The 19,517-nt window shown below is 37.9% G+C and overlaps 1 protein-coding gene across 4 annotated transcripts in view; it reads right to left on the bottom strand.

Moving 5' to 3' along the window:
* jarid2a (jumonji and AT-rich interaction domain containing 2a) overlaps positions 1-19,517 on the bottom strand; it is a 37,158-nt gene that overhangs the window by 5,643 nt on the left and 11,998 nt on the right. For all 4 annotated transcript variants that reach the window (XR_014625020.1, XM_084385386.1, XM_084385387.1 and 1 more), the window contains exons 3-13: positions 17,344-17,488; positions 14,437-14,606; positions 9,480-9,656; positions 6,799-6,962; positions 3,855-4,842; positions 1,711-2,189; positions 1,533-1,625; positions 1,315-1,433; positions 755-825; positions 492-606; positions 296-401 (exon numbers count right to left, since the gene is read on the bottom strand). Coding sequence is in view for 3 of the 4 variants with exons in the window: in XM_084385386.1 (XP_084241512.1) it covers positions 296-401; positions 492-606; positions 755-825; positions 1,315-1,433; positions 1,533-1,625; positions 1,711-2,189; positions 3,855-4,842; positions 6,799-6,962; positions 9,480-9,656; positions 14,437-14,606; positions 17,344-17,488 (2,627 nt within the window). In the remaining variant the exon portion in view is untranslated. The remainder of the gene's footprint in view (positions 1-295; positions 402-491; positions 607-754; positions 826-1,314; positions 1,434-1,532; positions 1,626-1,710; positions 2,190-3,854; positions 4,843-6,798; positions 6,963-9,479; positions 9,657-14,436; positions 14,607-17,343; positions 17,489-19,517) is intronic.

Here is a 19,517-nt window from a genome sequence, read left to right as displayed (position 1 = left end):
CTGTGTTGTATAAAGCGCTGTATAAATAAAGGTGACTTGACTTGACTAAGCAGTCCAGAAGTAGGTTTCTCTTCATTTTAAAGTGTCCGTGTTACAGTGCAATTATACATTTAAGTACTGAGTAATAGTAATTAACTACAGGTACTTACTGTAGTGGTAGGATTAGGTTGTAGTTCAGAGTTAGTTGCATGTAATCGTGCATAATTTATAGTTTTCACTACAGTAACGTGTAACTAGGGCACTGTGGAAAAAAATGTTACCCAGAAGTACACCATTTTCAATGTTCAACTCTTACCATAATGTTCCTCTCTAACATCTCCAGCCCTGGAGTGCCGTTAGCTTGTAGCAGTGTGTGTACTACTTTATCAAGTTTTGATTTCTCTTCAGCTGGAATACAGTACCTGAAGAAAAAGAGACACGTTTACTTTGGAATATGCCATATAGTTTCAGTTTATACCAGCTGTAAAGAATGACAAACTTTAAACTCTTACCAAATGCAGTCAGCACCAGTGTGTAGGTAATCGATATACGGAAGGCTGTTCTGGTCCTGACACCAGCACGAGGTAGAAAAGACCATGCCTATGTTCAGCCAGGGGATGGTCACTCCTTCATGCAAACACAAACACAAACAGAATGTACTGAATGCCTACAGATAAAATATTCAAACCATTCAAAATGATCTAGTATGGGAATATAATTTAACTCTTGATCATCAAGGTGTTTTATTGTACGCATGAAAGTTTCGGGGCTTTACCTGGCACAGCACCAAGATGACGTAAGATGGATCCTGAGTTATTGGAAAGGACAGTAAGATTCCATCCATGCCTAACAAGACAAACAAATCAAAGGTATGCAAACAATATTTTATGCACCAAAAGCAGGGTTAAATGAAAACATTTTCTTTTTTAATTATCTAGATTTTACTATAAGTTTGTATTTTTCAAGCACTTGCTCATTTTGATAATAATATTACTTGTATTATAATTATAATAGAATAGAAATTATAAATGTTAATGATGTTAATTTACATATATATAAAACATATTTTTGATAGCACAATATATCAGACCCGTGCCTGCTCATTTCGCTTACTTTTATACAAAGATTTTAAATTTAAGGTGTGGTCAAAATTAATAATCATTCTTGAGATGCCTGAATTTACTTAAAATGATTTATTATAGCATCTAATAAAACAACACTTTAAAAGTGTGAACTAAAATGAAAAATATAGTTGGTAATTGATACCTGTTGCATTAAGTAATGTTAACAAATACAACCTTATTGAAAAATATTGACATTTTTCTAAACCCTTACTTTGAAAATGGCTCAGACTTGCCCACAGGAAATCCACTCCCATGAGTCTTAGTGTCAACTCTCCCACAGTGCACAGCAACATGGCATTCCTTTTCCTCGACCAATCTCCAGTACTCCTTCTGTAGCAACAGAGTCAGAAGAGGGCATAACATGACCGGAACAAATCACTGATTCCTGCTCATCAAAGCCAACTATAGCTTGTCACCATGAAGGCATACCTCAACTTCAGCAGTGTCTGGCTCTTTGCTGAAGCACATGTTCATAGTATTCCTGGCTGCCCTGTAGAACGTTGTCAAAGAGAACGATTTCCCCTGAGAACGACAGACAAACACTGAACGTCTACACCAAAGACTGATGCTTAACACAAATGTGTATCCCAAAAGTATGCAGATATACCCTGTATATGCACTTGTGTTGTTCACTTATCACCCCTTCTTCCTCCCCTCTCTTCTCTAGTCTTCTCTGCCGGGTGGTTTTCGCCGTGGGGTCCAGCTCTCTGAGGTGCTCGCGCGCTCCGCTCCGGTGCAACGCTCCGTTCACCAGACCATTTTTGGGCTCGCAGCGTGGAAGCAGAAGAGCGGCATGCTGGGATGTGTCTCCCTGGCCCTCTAGGGGCCCACTTCTTCTCTCCAGGGTCTCCTTCTCTGCCATCACTTCCTTCTCCAACTGGGCCCTCTGGGCTGGTGACAGGGAGTCGTAGGAGAGCAGGTACTGGCAGTACGCCTCCTGAAGTTTGGCCAGCCGGTCTTGAGCCGAGCGCGGGATGCCCAGCAGATCGGCGAGCCGGCCCCACGTCTTCAGGTCTGTCACCTGCTGCATGCCCCCCATCTCATTTAGGATCTGGAAGAATCTGGCCAGGTCCAGCTCGCAGCCGCCTAACAGCAAGCAAAAAGAATACAAATAGGTCACTCAATATTGCGGTCTCTTTAATTTTGCTTCACTTTTATCTCTAAATGTGTGCGCACATTACCCATTAGTCACAGGCATTCAAACAGCTCATGGTAGTGCCAGACTTGTCGCTGTTTGAGTGGCACATTGAAACTAAAGAAGGATTTGAGGTTGGCAAGAAGGCAGCGGCGCTGATGGTTTTCCCCATTCAGTCAACAAGAGACCAGACTGAGACGTCTATCTAAGTCTTGGCTCTAGATGCACTGTGTAATCTCATCAAAGGAAGCTGCCCTCGCAAACATGAGCTCACTAATCTGTCCAAACGGGACAGGTCAATGACTGAATGACCAATAGATATGCATTTAAAATACAAGTGAAGACAGGCGAGATGCCGCGGATCTGAATGTTAATACAGTATAAAACACACTACTTACTGTCTGAGCTAACACATGGATCAAATCCATGACTCAAGCCTGGATTTAACAGATACTTTAATGTAATGCAATTTAGGTATAAATAAAAAAATATCAGGCCCTGTGTAACATGTTATGCCTTTGACCAGTATTAAGAAAGCTACTTTGAAACTGCAGCATCTAAGCTACATGCAAATGTAGACAAATGTTTTACATTTGGTTTTAAATTGAATTAATGCAGTTTTTAAATTAATTCATTTTTATTTTTATTTAAAGTGATGATATAATTTATAAATAAATCAGATTTTTCTGAAAAATAAAAAAAATAAGTGTTTTGTAATGAATAAACATCTTCGTTGGGGTGACAACAAACATTAAACTTAAACTGATAAATTCACACTAAACACAAATAAATAAATAAACTAAAATAGAACCTAATTAAAACAGTGATGAACAGGAGCATTTGACATATTTTCTCCTATTAAAAAAATATTTAGAGGAAACAGATTCGAATAGAATGAATCAAGACTTTCTAATGCTACATATGAAAGAGAGGAGCGTTTACGACAAACTGATTCACTAGAATAATTCCTACTTTCAAAATGTTTCAAACTAAAGGAATAGTTCACTTAAAAATGAAAATTCTGTCATCATTTACTCACCCTCAAGTTGTTTCAGTCCTGTATGAATTTCTTTCTTCTGCTGAACGCAAAAAGAAGATATTTTGAAGAATGTTAGGAAAAATACTATGGAAGTCAATGGGGTCCATCAACTGTTTGGTTACCAACATTCTTCAAAATATCTTCTTTTTGTGTTCAGCAGAAGAAAGAAATTCATACAGGATTGAAACAACTTGAGGGTGAGTAAATGATGACAGAATTTTCATTTTTAAGTGAACTATACCTTTAATGGACAAATCTTTATATTTTCCCCCGTTTCTTACGAACCGATTCACCACAAACGAATCAAACTTTCCAATGCTACATGTGTGAGAGAGAAGCATTTAAGGCAAACTGATTTACTATACAGTCAAATTCTACATTTGATAGAGAGGACGAATGGATTCACTACAATAAATCAGACTTTCCCATGTTACATATGAAAAGCTACACTACTTACACTACTACAATATAGCTAGGCTATCTCACGCTAGTTAGTTTTAGTTTGTTACTCCCCAAGACTTAGACTGTCAAATATGCCCGCAAAACTTTGCTTTGGATCTCGTGCAGCACTTCATACCTATAAGTGGAGGCTCTTCCATGTTAATGCCTTGTGTCCGCAGGTGTCTCCTGATGCAGGCCAACCGCTGTACATTCGGACCCCAGCGTCTGCCCAGCTTGTGCACATGCTGCACGTACGAGACGAAGCGCATCTCCTCTTTAAGCTTACACTCGGGATGCCAGCCCGCTGGCGGAACAACCCGGTACACCCCGAACGCCTCGGCTTGCCCCCGCACACACTCCATGTAAACTAGCGGGTCTTGGAACTCGCGTGTGCCGGGATAGAAAACGGGAACCTCCGTGACCTCCGCACTGCGCCGGCCTCGCTCTTTAGGCTCAGCTGAGTTGAGGGACTCAGTCGTATTAGAAGGATTGCCTTGTTTTAGAGCATTGCTTGTTTTGGGGGTCTCTGATAGTTCGGGGGAGTTGGCTGGTTTCGAAATGTCTCGTGTTGAGGTAGTGGGGCTGTTCTTGGCCAGAACGGTGGCTTTACAGTGCATTTGTTTGGTGAACATGAGCTTCCCCGCCGTGGCCCGTTTGGGCCGCTGCGATCCTGATCCCGGTGTCTCCTGAGCTGCTTTCCTACTCCGTGTCTCCAAGGGAACCACTTGCAGTTTGAGCCTCTTAACCTCGACATCTGGTCCAGTCAGACTAACCCCGGCCAGCTCCAACTGCCTCTTTGACTGTCTCAGTCCGTTTCGTCTGGGTGGGAAAGTGTCCGTCCCACACAGCCTCCCAGCGATTGCTGGTGATAGCCCCTGTTTTTGCATCTTGGCGTGGCTGGTTTGGGCTTTTCCTGAGTTGGAGGGCGTGTGGGTGTGGCGTGTGTGTGTCTGTGTGTGTGTGTGCGCGCTCAGGCTGAGCTTGGCCTCTTTGAGCAGTCTGGCTTTGGTGTAAGTCACGTGGCCCTTGGGGTATTTCACAGCTTTGGTCGGGGGAGTACGGAGTTCTCTCGTCTTCCTAGTACTGATAGCGGAGGCTCCCGATGTTCCGTTCATTTTGGAGGGCTGAGGGATGACAAAAAGAATTGTTTTGTTATGTCATTTATTTACACTGTACAAAACTGTACAACATACTTCAAGCTGCTGTGTCATTTTTCAATTTTTTATTGTATCTGGTTTAAAACATGTGACAAGTTTTAGTAATATTAATATTAAAAATGAGTGTCACGTCATTGACCCTAATCTTTAAATGTATGCATTTGACACGTTTATCCAATATAAATTACATCTCATTCAATCAGTACATGCATTCCCTGGGAAACAAAACCATGATCCTGTCTCTGTTAGAGCTACAGTAAACACTGTGGTTTCCTGTGCTACAACATGAGTTTGACATTTTGATGATTTAAAGGCAAGGGCTGAGAGTGTTGTTGTACAGAAGAAGCACACATTACTTCCTCAAATTCAATATATAACAGCAAACTCCAATTATTCATTCTCAGAGTGACCACATTCTTCCACTAGGGGGCTCAGTGGAGCAGTTCTTTCATTCTTTAGGGAGCTCACGCACGTGACCTGGGCCATGTATGTTCCATCTGCATGTGGTGGGGGATGGGGGGAAATTAATTTGTCTCAAAAACCAAAGTTCTTGACAGAAACCACAACAGATCTACAAATGGTCCACCGCATAGAGAGACAGTTAATGTTTACAAAAATGGGACATAGTCCAGAGTATGTGGTACTTCCACACTCCACTGGTTTTGATTGTGTGAGGAGAGAGAGAGGGGGTTGGGTAGAGGAGAGATGACATCATGTGTTGCTATAGGCCTGCTGCAGGATGGTAGGGAAGGGTAAAGCTAACCGTATGTTGCTCTGAGTCCATAGAACGCTCTGGCAGGAGGGGAGGAAATTTTGATGAACACACACATTGGTCTGAACTGACTGAATTAGCAGACAGGAATACAAGCAAATGACACTGTAAGCACTGGAATATAATGTTGTAATAGTGTGTGTGGGGGGGGGGAGATGGCATCTAGTAAGTGGAACAATTTTTATTTTTTTATTTTCAATTATTCATCATTCACTTACAGTAATGGTCATTCAGAGATCAGTTAAGTATATGTTGTGGTGTATAACTGCAACTAATGAAAATAAAGCTTACCACAATAAGAGATTCTCAATTATAAAATGTGTTATTGTAAGCTGGCTATGTAGCTCCTACAATGGATTTTAAGGTATATATATATAGCAGAATCTGTCATAAAATGTATTATATTCAACAGTTATACATTTAAAGCCCTAACAGCCCATGCTTTTGATTTATTTTTCTATTTTTGCTGTCACCACAAATTCATTTTCCTGTTATCTTGACTGGTGAAAATCAAGTTTTTAATGTTGTTTATATGTCTATGTGATGGTTTTAATATAAATTTGCACATGGTTGTTCTTAAAGCATAAGTCAACACCATTGCTGAGTATTTTCTCTTTTTAAACTGCAGTGATCTAAAGACGTGGTTTGAAATCGCTGGTGTTTCTGATGTCACAAACTACCTTGTAACCAATCACGTCGACGTGCCAGTGGGCTTTAGCCTATCATTACTATGTCGTGAAGCAGGGGAGTCTCAAGAGAAGCCATTTTATCCCGGTATTTCTGCTGTTGATATGAAAAATCGGGTAGATTAAGCGGGTGTATGATGTATATTACGATGTTATGATGAACTATATCCCTTTCTCCACTGACGTTCTGAGTTGTTCAAAGCATATCTAAGGATGCTGATTTTAGAAGGCAGACTGAGGTTTGTGTAACATTAGCAACACATTATTAGCTGTTTGATAACATAGTCTATATTACATATTAATTACCGTTATGTGTCCGACGTTGTAAAGAGCGACACCATTGTGCCGCGTTTACTACAATAAGTTGACAGAGTGGATCTCTGAGCTGGCGCGAGTGAGCGGAGGCGGGGCTAATTTGCATATTCATGGTAACAAAAGTTAAAAAAAATACAAATCTACTCATACCTGTTGTTTTTGTTCTTGTACAGCCCTGTTGGGTCGTAGATTGTGTGTAGTGGACGTCCTAACTGATGCTACAGAGTTCTTCTCCTTCCCATGGACCCGGTCTCTCCCTCTGGCTCTCAAACTGCCTCTGTGTTCCTCAGCAGCTCGCGCCTGCCCGTTAAATACTGGAAGAGGAGAAGCACACAGCACAGATCTAATGTTAAATCTTTTAGCTCACTTTTTTAGTGTATGTATGCACACTTAATTTCTAAAATTCAAAAGAAAACAACAAAAATTGGGCATATTATAAAAGTTGCCACATGTATTTGTGTCTATTTTACAGGGTGCATTATGGGTGCACAGTGATTCGAAGCACTGATTGTTTCCCTCCTAGGTGACCTAAACCAGGTGATTTAGTACTGTAGTGGAAAAAAGACCCAGGGTTTTTTGAGGCTTTCTGCTGAATGGTCCTGCTGTACCTGACTGCTCTGCGTTCCACTTTCTGTGCACTTGACTTGTAAATTGCTCTTATAAAAGAAGACTGCCAAGCAGCTAACAGAGTCTGCATAGAGGCCTTGTCGAACACATGAGAATTTATGGGATTTTAAAGCTCAAATACTGTACCAGCAAAGCTGCTTATAGCTCTCAAAATAACATCAATAAATCACTGAAACCCAGTAACACAAATGACTAAATGCCACTAAAAATGCTCACTTTTTAGAAACAGCTGTGTTAAAAGACTAATGCCCTGCTTTGACTGTAAGAACAACTTAATATTGTGTGAAAATCTACTATAACAGATTTTCATTCTTCCTGAGAGCCACCCACATTGAAGTTGGACAAAAGAAGCAAAGTTTTCAAAGTTGTGAGCCTCCATTAGCTAAACAGATGGTGAACTGAACAGAGAGTCTAATGTTAGCAGCAAAACACTAAACAAGTATTGAAATGCTCTTTGGGTCACTTTACAAAATGAAAGCTTCTAGAGGGACCAGCTTATCATTCAAACAGTTTGGAGCTCGGCCAATGGCGCACATAAAAGCGTCATATTTAGCATGTGTTCTCGTACAATATATAAGGAGACGTGGTTCTGGTTTCATTATAAAGTATGGATGCTCAATACGACTCCCAATTTCATTAGTATGCACAGAGAGTTCTCTTTCAGAAACATATCCCACATACAGGCATGACACACGGCGCAAACTTGTGCAAAATCTTAGTGTTCCATAGATCTCAAAATGATGGGACGCGTTTGAGAGGAATAATCTAAAATAGACCCTGAAAGCTGTTCCCAGTTTTGGACACAGACACTGTTTATCCTTAAGGTCCAATCTGACCTCGAAGCTCCAGCGAGGTGACGGTTGTGTGGTTGTAGTTTGTCAGGAGCCCCTCAGACATGTGTCCAGTATGTGGAGCAATATTGGGTTACTGAGGTGTCAGATTACACTGCAGATTTTGCTGAGTCGGTAACAGGGTCTGGTTACAAACCCAGAGACTGAAATGGGCCTCAAGAACTCAAAACACGAGACCAGAGTGGCATTCAGCATTTTATTAAATGGAATCTCAGCTAAATTCAGCATGGCCTGTTTTAATCTGTTAGCTATAATTAGTACGCAAATCTCAAGAGAGAGAGGAAAATGAGCACAGTGACTAATGGAGTCACAAATAATCCAAATGAATGTGAAAATAATCATCAATACACACAAATATATCATATATGGAATATTTGTAGCACAACTTATCTTTTAACACTGAAATGTATACACTTATATTAAATATTTACTGTGAATTCTTTTTAAAATTAATTTCTTTTTTTTAAATGAAACTAAATCAAATAAATGTCAAATATATGTTCAACCATTCAAAGTTTTGGGGTCGATAAGATGTTTTAATGTTTTGAAAGAAGTCTCATGTTCACCAAGGCTGCATTTAATTGATCAAAAATACAGTAAAACAGTAAACATTACAATTTAAATTTACAATAAATTTTATACATTTACAATAATGTGTAGCTGTGATGGCAAAGCTGAATTTTCATATGAGCAGTCTCATATGCTGATTTGCTACTCAAGAAACATTTCTGATTATAAATCAATGTTGAAAACCAGTTGTGCTGCTTAATGTTTTTGTGGAACTTTTTCAGTATTCTTTGATAAAAAGAAAGTTCAAAAGAACAGAATTTGTTTGAAATAGAAATCTTCTAACATTATCAATGTCTTTACTGATCAATTGAGTGCATTCTTGCTTGCTTAAAGCATTTTTTGTTTGTTTTTTAAATCATACCCCACACTTTTGAATGTTTTATATTATATTATAATCATGTCTTTGTTTTTTTTGCATGTGTGCATTCTCAGACGTTGAATACCTTGTGTTATATGGATGGTATACAGCAAATGTAGGCAATCTGACAGTGAGGGCTGTGTATAGTCACGGCTCATTAACTGTATGGTGTGGAAAGAGGCCGGCCCATAACTCACCTCACTGGGGTCCTTAAATGGAACCAAATGTCCAGGCTGTCTGCTACTGGCAGTGCAATAATACACTACACATGCTACACAGTAAAATGGACTGTAAATTGCTATTTTAAGTAAAAAGGATTATAAAACGCAAAGCAAGATAAAGTTTATGAGAATAAGTGTGTGTGTTTGTGGTTATTCACACACTTTAACTATCCAATGGATGGAGTGTTTCAGGGGTGTAAGTACCATGACCGTTGGCGATGCATTTGTTATGTCCTTTGCTCTTGCGAGGAGTGGACTGGCAGGAAGCAGGGGCATTGCTAGCACTGTCTTCTTCCTCCTCATCCTCTTCCTCGTCTTCATCATCTTCATCATCCTTAGCACTACCAAAGTATGCCATGTTGCTGGGCAATGCAGCAGAGCCTGAACCAATGAGAAAGGGTAAAGACAAAGTGAGTAAGTGTCATGCAGAGAGAGAGAGAGAGAGAAAGAGAGAAAGAAATATAAACAGAACAGAACGGTAGTAATGGCTACCAGCCGAGATTAAAAAAGATTAAATCTCCACATATCTTGCTTTGAAAGAAACCTAGTAGTCCTTGAAGGGATATTTCACACAAAAATGAAAATGATGTCTTCATTTACTCGCTCTCACATTGTTTCGAACCTGTATGACTTACGGTCTTCTCTGGCATGCCAAAGAAAATATTTTAAAAAATGTTTGTTCATACACTACCGTTCCAAAGTTTGGGGTCAGTAAAAAAATGTGTTTATTTATTAATAAAAAAAAAAAAAAAAAAATCTTTAGCTATTAAAATTACATTTACAAAAAGTGACATTAGTTTTTGTTACAAAATTTAATTTTATTAAAATAATATTCTTTTGATCTTTCTATTCATAAAGAAATCTTTTAAAATGTACCACTGTTTCCATAAAAATAGTAAGCTGCACAACTGCTTTCAACATTGATAATAATAAGAGATGTTTCTTGAGCAGCAAATCAGCATATTAGAGTGATTTCTAAAGGATCATGTGACACTGATTTCTAAAGGATCATGTGACACTGAAGACTGGAGTAATGATGCTGAAAATGTTGCTTTGCCAGCACAGACTAAATTACATTTTATATATCAAAATAGAAAATCGTTAAAATATTATTTCACAATATTACTGCTTTTACTAATCAAATAAATGCAGCCTTGGTGAGCATAAGAGACTTCTTAAAGCATTTTTTTATTATATTTCCAACCCCAAACTTTTGAATAGCAACGCATAATGATAGTCCAAAACACAGGACCTCACTGACTTTCAAGGTATGAAGGAAACTTTTCAAATTGTTATTTGTTCCGCAGTAGAAAGAAAGTCATACCGATTTGTAATGACGTGATGGTAAGTAACCAATTACCTTTTTTTTTTTTACTTTTGCTTTAATCTATCAAATATAATAAGTTTCTGTGTTCCTAAAACTCTAGTGTGTATTTGTGCACTGTGCAAAGCTGCTTATCCTGTTTAACTTCACTGTCCCAGCACTGTAAGAAAGAGGCGTTGATAGTGACGGTAGAGTGGTCCAGTCTAGTGCTCATCGCATGTGCTACTGATCCTCACTGAAGGGTTCAGTGCTCACAATGGAGAGCCTGTTCACAAGCTTTATTCCACATTCCCTCAATAGCCATTTATCTGCACCAGAGTCACTGAGTGCTTGCATGTGCCATAGCATGTGATTGTGTGTGTGTGTGTGTGTGTGTGTGTGTGTGTGTGTGTGTGTGTGTGTGTGTGTGTGTGTGTGTGTGTGTGTGTGTGTGTGTGTGTGTGTGTGTGTGTGTGTGTGTGTGTGTGTGTGTGAGTGAGTGTGTGTGTGTGCGTGTGTGTGTGTGTGTGTGTGAGAGAGAGAGCGAGAGAGAGAGAGAGAGAGAGAGAGAGAGAGAGAGAGTGTGTGTGTGTGTATATATGTGACCCTGGATCACAAAACCAGTCACATGGGTAAATTTTTTTTTACATTGAGATTTATACATTTATTTATTCCGATTTATTCCGTTGATGTATGTTTGTTAGGATAGGACAAGATTTGGCTGAGATACAACTATTTGAAAATCTGGAATCTGAGGGTGCAGTTGTCCATGTATGTTTGTGATTGTGCTGCATCCACTCACAAAAAATATTAATGTTTTATATATTTATGGTAGGAAATTTACCAAATATTTTCATGGAACATGATCTTTACTTAATATCCTTAATATTTTTGGCATAAAATCGATAACTTATACCCATACAATGTATTGTTGGCTATTGCCACAAATATACCCGTGCTACTTGTGACTGGTTTTGTGATCCAGGGTCACATATGTGCGCTTGAGGAGGGGGTGGGAAATGGGGCCAACTGGAGAGAAATAGAGAGGAGAAGTGGCCCGGCTGCTTTTGAATCAATCCACTTCTCAAACCACAATGACCAATAGAGTGTTACATTTATATTGCAACCTGTTCATATATGCCATTATTTGAGATCAATAGAAATGAACTATGTGAAACCTTATTAGCGACTGGTTGTGGACGGCGAGCTATAATATCCAGGTGAAATGGGAGCTGAGCCGAATTGTGAAAGAAAGGATTTTTGGGCCCCCTAGATTAAGGAGAAAGGCTCTTTAGGCCAGTCCTCCATCATCAAGGGCTTTAATAAGGGCTCCTGCGGGCTTTGACCCATTGCCTATTGTTTACATCTCAAGAGGCAACTGAATGATTCTTCAATTCCTCTCTGATAATGCCCTGAGATTTTGAAGAGCCATTTCAGAGTGAATATTAATGAATGTGATTTTCATCTCACAATACTACTCTACAGTAATACAGCTGATGATTTGATATGATAAAGTATTCAACTCTCTATTTAACATGAATCATTTTGGAATCTGTATAGGAAAGAGGTCTGTGTTTCCAAGTCCAAGTACCCTATTATTTTTGGAAAGAGACGAACATCACGACTCATGTCATCCTCTGATATGAATTCTTTCTCGAAGCAATGTGTGACATTGCTTGAGGATTTTTGTGAACCCAAATCTGTTTTTACTTCTGTCCCTTATGGGCTGATGGAGAGTGAGAGAGAGAGAGACAGGCTAAAGGGGGAACTAAAAAAAGGAATTTCAGTCATTTCATTCAGTCATCACTAGCTTGGTTGGAAACAAACCAATATATATATATAAATAATACCAGCCACAAACTTTGGAATGGTAGTAATAACATTATATATTTCATAAAAAATTGAATAAAATGAATAATTTTATTACTACCATTCAAAATTTGGGGCTGGTATATTTAAAAAAAAAAATTAAACTGCATTTATTTGATTAAAAATACAGTAAAAACAGTAAAGTTGTAACTATTTTCTGCATTAAAATATTTTTTAATGTAATTTATACCTGTGATGCCAAAGCTGAATTTTCAGCAGCCACATGATCCTTCAGAAATCATTCTATTGATGCTCATGAAATGTCTTATTATTAATGTTGATTTTTTGTGTGAAACCATTTGTTTGAAATAGAAGTCATGGACATAACATGTCCAATTAAAAGTAAATGTCTCAAAAGTAAATGATATAAATGCAGGTTTGAACATGGCAAATATTTTCACTGTTTAGTAGTTCAAGAAGGAGCTTTTAGAAGCAGACACCACAATAAAATAAAAAAGATTTTAATGCACATTGATAAGTGACATCTGAGCTTCCCCACTCATGAGAAACACCAGCTGCCGCTGCGTCTGAGTTATGGCTTAAATCATCCTTGACTTATGTGACACTACAAGCTCTGGTTATATTTAAAAAATCCATAAACTGATCCACAATTCCACTCTATCATTTACATTTGTGCTCAGTTCTAACGAAATAATGAAAAGAGGTTTGATATGATGACAGGGACGAATGGAGACTGGGAAAAAAAAATTCTTTATGTTCGAAAATCCATTAACCCACTTTGCTCTTAGCCAAAGAGTCCATGGCAAATCCAATCAGTCTGTTTCCTGTCTTTACACAGACGTATGCGAGAGAGAAGAGAGATGGAGAAAGTCAACCATTTCAAAGGAGTGGGAAAGGAGAGAGAATACGAGAAAGTATGACTCGATTTGTGTCCTCTGTGTTTGTTCTGCCACGAGATGAAAAAGGATGAAGGACTGCAGCAGAATTTATAGCTGTCACAAATACCATCATTGTTTACATGCACAAATTTACACTAGCCAATTATTCTTAATTGCTTGAGTCCTGTCCCACAAGGTCATGTAAACACCTTAAACTATGTTTTTTTTTTTTTTTATTGGATAAATCTAAAAAAAAATTTGTCATTTTTATTTATATTACATGTCTATTTATTTTATTTTTCAGTTCTAGTTTAGTAATAGTATTACTTCAAATTTACTTTTACTTCAGTTAGTTTTCTTTCGTGTATTTCATCTAAAATGTATATTTCAAATTTATTTCAGCTTTATTTCAATTAATAAAAACAACTCCTAATTGTTTTAGTTAACAATAACAGCACTGGTCAAAACCAGAAGTAAACTCAAAATATCACCCAAAATCGTTTTTGTTTATTATGGTAGTTAGGATTTTTATTATTCATATTGTAAACATATTTACTGATGCTCTTTCTCATAACATCTTCAACATCCATATGCAACCCGTCTAAAGCTAAACTGACCAGGAATATTCTGTTTGCTTAACAGATATTAAGGATCGGGATAACAAACTTGCTCTTAAAAAAAAAAAAAAGCAACCTTCATGTATAAACCAGAATCTAAATTTATTTTCGAATTAATTCTCCCTATGAACTCGAATAGTATAACAGCTCCGCCCACACTGAAATCCCATTGGACCATAGTTCCACTCCACACGAATATTAAACAAGCAAACATGGACAAGAAGACATCCCTCATCTACTTAAACATCTTCTGGAGCTCTTCCTTGCCATTGTCACCTTTGACTCGCTTACTGGAAGGGTCCAAATTGAATTGAAAATGCACACTGGGAGATCAGCCAAGACACAAACACTGTAAATAACTTCAGCACACACGAGAGAGTCACACAAGTGTTTGCCAGTAATAACCGAGTCTCCCATGTGAGAGGTGAATGTGCACTGCCCAGAGGCAAAGAATTATGGAGTCTGTAAACATTTTAAGAGTTGAGAGAGTGAGAAAATGAAGACAGACAAAGATAGAAGGAGAGCAGACCCACCTCTTAGACAGAGGAAGTTGAGGAAGTCTTCAGTTTTGGGTTTGCGTCTTGTGAGATGGTTGTGCGGGGCGGCTGGGCTTGGGGGCATGGCCTCCAGCGCTTTCAGCGGGGTGGCATTGGGAGAACAGGGATGAGACTGAGCAAACTTCCTCTGAGCCTGCAGTCTTGGCCTGGTATGAGAAACAGGGAATATAAAGGATTAGTTCTGTTAGAAATGAAAATTTCCCTCCATCCTTCATTTATTCATCATTCAAGTTTGAAGACTTGCATTGGTCGCTCTTCTCTAAGCAATTACAATGAATGCAGATCAAGCTTTCTTTTTCCTTTGTATGTGACACTAAAGAAAGTCATGTGGGTTTCGAACAATATGAGAATAAACTAGATGCGAAAGTTCGTCGAGACAAACTTTAAGTTGGCTTGATAAAGTCGGACCAGAAAGTTTGAAGAAGTTTGAAGTTTAAATTAGTTTGAAGTAGTTTGAAGTTTAAAGTAGTTTGAAGTTTAAAGTAGTTTGAAGTTTAAAGTATTTAAAAGTAGTTTAAAGTATTTTGAGTGGTTGGTTAGTTGTCACAGATGGTTACTATGGAGTTTTTATAGAGTTCTTAGCATGATCTTGGCATTATTTAACACAAAGAAAGAAAGAAAGATAGGTTAGAAAGATAAAAAGGTTAGAAAGAAAGATTAGTTCGAAAGAAAGAAAGAAAGAAAGAAAGAAAGAAAGAAAGAAAGAAAGAAAGAAAGAAAGAAAGAAAGAAAAAGAGTAGTTAGAAAGAAAGAAAGAAAGAAAGAAAGAAAGAAAGAAAGAAAGAAAGAAAGAAAGAAAGAAAGAAAAAGATTAGTTAGAAAGAATGAAGGAAAGATTAGTTAGTTAGAAAGAAAGAAAGATAGGTTAGAAAGAAAGATTAGTTAGAAAGAAAGATTAGTTAGAAAGAAAGAAAGAAAGAAAGAAAGAAAGAAAGAAAGAAAGAAAGAAAGAAAGAAAGAAAGAAAGAAAGAAAGAAAGAGAAAAGATTAGTTAGAAAGAATGAAGGAAAGATTAGTTAGTTAGAAAGAAAGTTAGAAAGAAAGAAAGAAAGAAAGAAAGAAAGAAAGAAAGAAAGAGAAAGAAAGAAAGAAAAAGAGTAGTTAGAAAGAAAGAAAGAAAGAAAGAAAGAAAGAAAGAAAGAAAAAGAAAGAAAGAAAGAGAAAGATTAGTTAGAAAGAATGAAGGAAAGATTAGTAAGAAAGAAAGAAAGATAGGTTAGAAAGATAAAAAGGTTGAAAGAAAGAAAGAAAGAAAGAAAGAAAGAAAGAAAGAAAGAAAGAACAAAAGAAAGAAAGATGGATTAGTTAGAAAGAAAGATAGATTAATTAGAAAGAAAGAAAGATGGATAAGTTAGAAAGAAAGAAAGAAAGAAAGAAAGAAAGAAAGAAAGAAAGAAAGAGAAAGAAAAAGAGTAGTAAGAAAGAAAGAAAGAAAGAAAGATCAGTTAGAAAAGAATGAAGGAAAGATTAGTTAGAAAGAAAGAAAGAAAGATAGGTTAGAAAGATAAAAAGGTTAGAAAGAAAGATTAGTTAGAAAGAAAGAAAGAAAGAAAGAAAGAGAGTAGTTAGAAAGAAAGAAAGAAAGAAAGAAAGAAAGAAAGATAGATTAGTTAGAAAGAATGAAGGAAATATTAGTTAGTTAGAAAGAAAGAAAGAAAGAAAGAAAGAAAGAAAGAAAGAAAGAAAGAAAGAAAGAAAGAAAGAAAGAAAGAAAGAAAGAAAGATGGATTAGTTAGAGAGAAAGATAGATTAATTAGAGAGAAAGAAAGATGAATAAGTTAGAAAGAAAGATAGATAGATTAGAAAGAAAGAAAGAAAGAAAGAAAGAAAGAAAGATGGATTAGTTAGAAAGAAAGATAGATTAATTAGAAAGAAAGATGGATAAGTTAGAAAGAAAGATGGATTAGTTAAAAAGAGATAGATAGATAGTTTAAAGTTTAAAGTAGTTTGAAGTAGATAGATGGATGAGTTTATTTGTTTAAATGAGTCTCAATGGCTCATATAGTATATAGAACGGCAGTTTGGTTTAGTCTTCAAGGTGTTTAGATTTAAATTTTTGTCGGTTTGAATTTTTTAGAACTCCCCAATGTAAGTCAATGGGAGTTTTTGAATGAGTTTTTTCGAGTTTTGATCGTCATTTTTAGGAAAACCGTAAGTCCGATCAGTCTGAAAATAGATAGCACACTTAGTCAGAAAAGTTTGAGTGTCTGAGCCGAGTTTGGAGTATGTAGAGTTAAAGCTCTAGGAGGACTTACATATAGAAATTTTTAGTCTCAGAAGAATAATAAGTTTAAGTACAATATCAGTAAGTTGGCTTTCTCAAGCCAACTTAATGATTGAAGTTCAGTTCAAGCTCTTTTTTTACAAAGATACTTTCATATGATGCCTCATGTTTTATTGAGACCAAAAACTAGTTCACCAACCAGATTTTTGGAATCAATAAGAGGAAAAAAGCAATCATAGCGATCTGAATCGCTCCTTTGCTAGGAAAAGAGTTGCTAATCTAATCCCACAGAAGACCTGCGGAGGGAAGCAGTTTGGTTTGAGATAAAAGCTCAGCAAAAAGTCTGACTACGCAAGTCATTTTTAATTGGCCAACGTTGTGTTTGGATGCTTGTTTCCCAACAGGCTTAACCCACAAGACTTCCATGTTTGACCAGCTACACCAGTTAAGTTTAGCTGTATCTCTTTGGCAATGAAAGTTACATAGGGGTACCATTTCATTCCCTGAGCCATTGTTAAATCTGTTATATTCCCACCTAGTTCAATCATCATGAAATGTTACCTATGAAACCACATTTTATCCATGTACTAACTTAGAATGGCATAAAACCATAATATACTGTGCTGGAAATATCACAGAGAAAGGCTCAGTAAACTCACCTTTTCCTGACAGGCCCATCTATTGAGTATTCATGGCTGTGGTCTTTGCTTTGAACTGCATGTTGTGTCCTGTCTGACTTACAGCTTCCAGCAAACAGCCCAGCTTTAGTTCCCAAACCATTCAAATGACCATTTGCAAAGGAGCCTGGGAAAAGAGGTGTGGTTTAAGCAATAGACATTTAAGTTTAAGCAACAGACATATACACATAAATACAGAAGAAAACAATTTCCTCCATCCTATTTTTAATATTGCTATGACATTTATCTATTAGCAAATAAAATATATATAAAGGCGTAGCATCCACAGCAACTGTTCAGTGCCTCTGAAATGGAGAAGAGGTTTGAAACAGGATTTTTCCAATCATTCAGTCTGCAGCGAACAAACACAAGTGGACACTCAGACTAAGTGCACACTCAGAATAAACTGACAGGAAGTAGGGAAAATTACAGTGCCTACAGTGTCCTGTTACAAATCTCTAAGGTTTCAGTCATGTTAAGCAGCCAAAAATAAACATGTAGTCTGTGAATTAAGAAGAGTTATTGTCTTTCCTCTTCCCTTATACAAAATTGAGAATAATAATAGCAGCAGATCTATCGATATGCATGGGGCCATCTCCCATCTTGCAACATCTTGAGGACTGAGGCAGAGTCTGTGCGCCCAAGTACTGAGGTGAAGCCGGAGGGAAGGAGGAGCCCGACAGAACCAAAAGGGTGGAGGGACGAGTCAATGGCGAAGACAAAAAATATGCAGAGGCTGTCGACGTCGTAATGAACGAAAGGGGCCAGATCTAAAAACCTCTACATATGTAGCTATCCCAAGGGAAAGATCCCCCTGGGAGAGGTGGCGGATCCGAACTGCTGCTAGATCCATGTATTATGGTCCGTTATTCTGTGGTTGCAGCAGGAATGATGAAAAAAGGAGCAGGATCTATGTGCAGCAGATTTGAATAATAACTCAATAACAATACTCAGGAATCTAAGCAATCTCAAAGAACTGGAACAGAACAACCACAAACATAGACAATAACAGACAGAGGGCAACTGAAACTTGAGGGTTACCGGTATGTATACAGAGAAACACAGGGGTCTAAACGATATCACCGGCCACTTTATTAGGTACACATGTTCAACTGCTCATTAAAGCAAATATCTAATCAGCCAATCGCATGAAAGGAGATTTAAGTCACTTTGAACACGGCATGGTTGTTGGTGCCAGACGGGCTGGTCTGAGTATTTCAGAAACTGCTGATCTACTGGGATTTTCACGCACAATCATCTCTAGTGTTTACAGAGAATGGTCCGAAAAAATATCCAGTGAGTGGCAGTTCTGTGGGTGAAAATGCCTTGTTTATGCCAGTCAGAGGACAGAGGCCAGAGGTCAGAGGACAATGGTCAGACTGGTTGAAGCTGACTTCGAGCACTGGGTGTAGGGGATGTATTCTTGGCACACTTTGGGAACCAATTGAGCCTTAGGCTAAATGCGACAGCCTACCTGAGTATTGTTGCTGACCATGTCCTTCCCTTTATGACCACGGTGTATCTTTGATGGCTACTTCCAGCAGGAGAACATACCATGTCACAAAGCTCAAATCATCTCAAACTGGTTTCTTAAACATGACAGTGAGTCATGTTTAGTGAAGTGAAGTGAGTGAACTTCGGCAGAATCTTGTGAATTAAAATGCAGCTACTAACTTCACAGGATAACATGTCGCTTTGTAATTAAAAAGCATCCTTCAGAATTCAAAAAATTGTAGAGTACGTGCAAGACTCTCTGAAATGCAATGCGATGTTTTTGATTACAAACCAATTACAAAGGAATCCTTAAGTGTTTTTGAAAGCATATAAAGCGGTGAGCTCGTGAGGTGTTCTGTACATGCCCTTGACATTCTCTGATGCACTGCATCATCCACAGCCAGGCGGGTCACTGAGTTCACCCCATTAGAGCGCAGTGATTTGAGAGCAGTGAGTGAGAGCGCTTTGCAGCCTCGGTACATGAAATCCATACAGAGAGGGCATTATTCAGGGCATAATTTACTTTGCTCACACATTTTCAGTGCAATCATGGCAGAACAATAATATTCCTAATGGACCATTGAGAGGCTGAGGAAATAAAGAAAAGTCCCACAGTGCCAGGTGTTCCTCTGAGTGTCACAGCTGGCTGCAGACACATGAGC

The sequence above is a fragment of the Rutilus rutilus genome (genome assembly GCF_951802725.1).
Source record: "Rutilus rutilus genome assembly, chromosome: 17".
Lineage (NCBI taxonomy): Eukaryota > Metazoa > Chordata > Actinopteri > Cypriniformes > Leuciscidae > Rutilus > Rutilus rutilus.
Note: the sequence above shows the minus strand (reverse complement) of the source record. Positions and strands in the feature narration are given on the sequence as shown.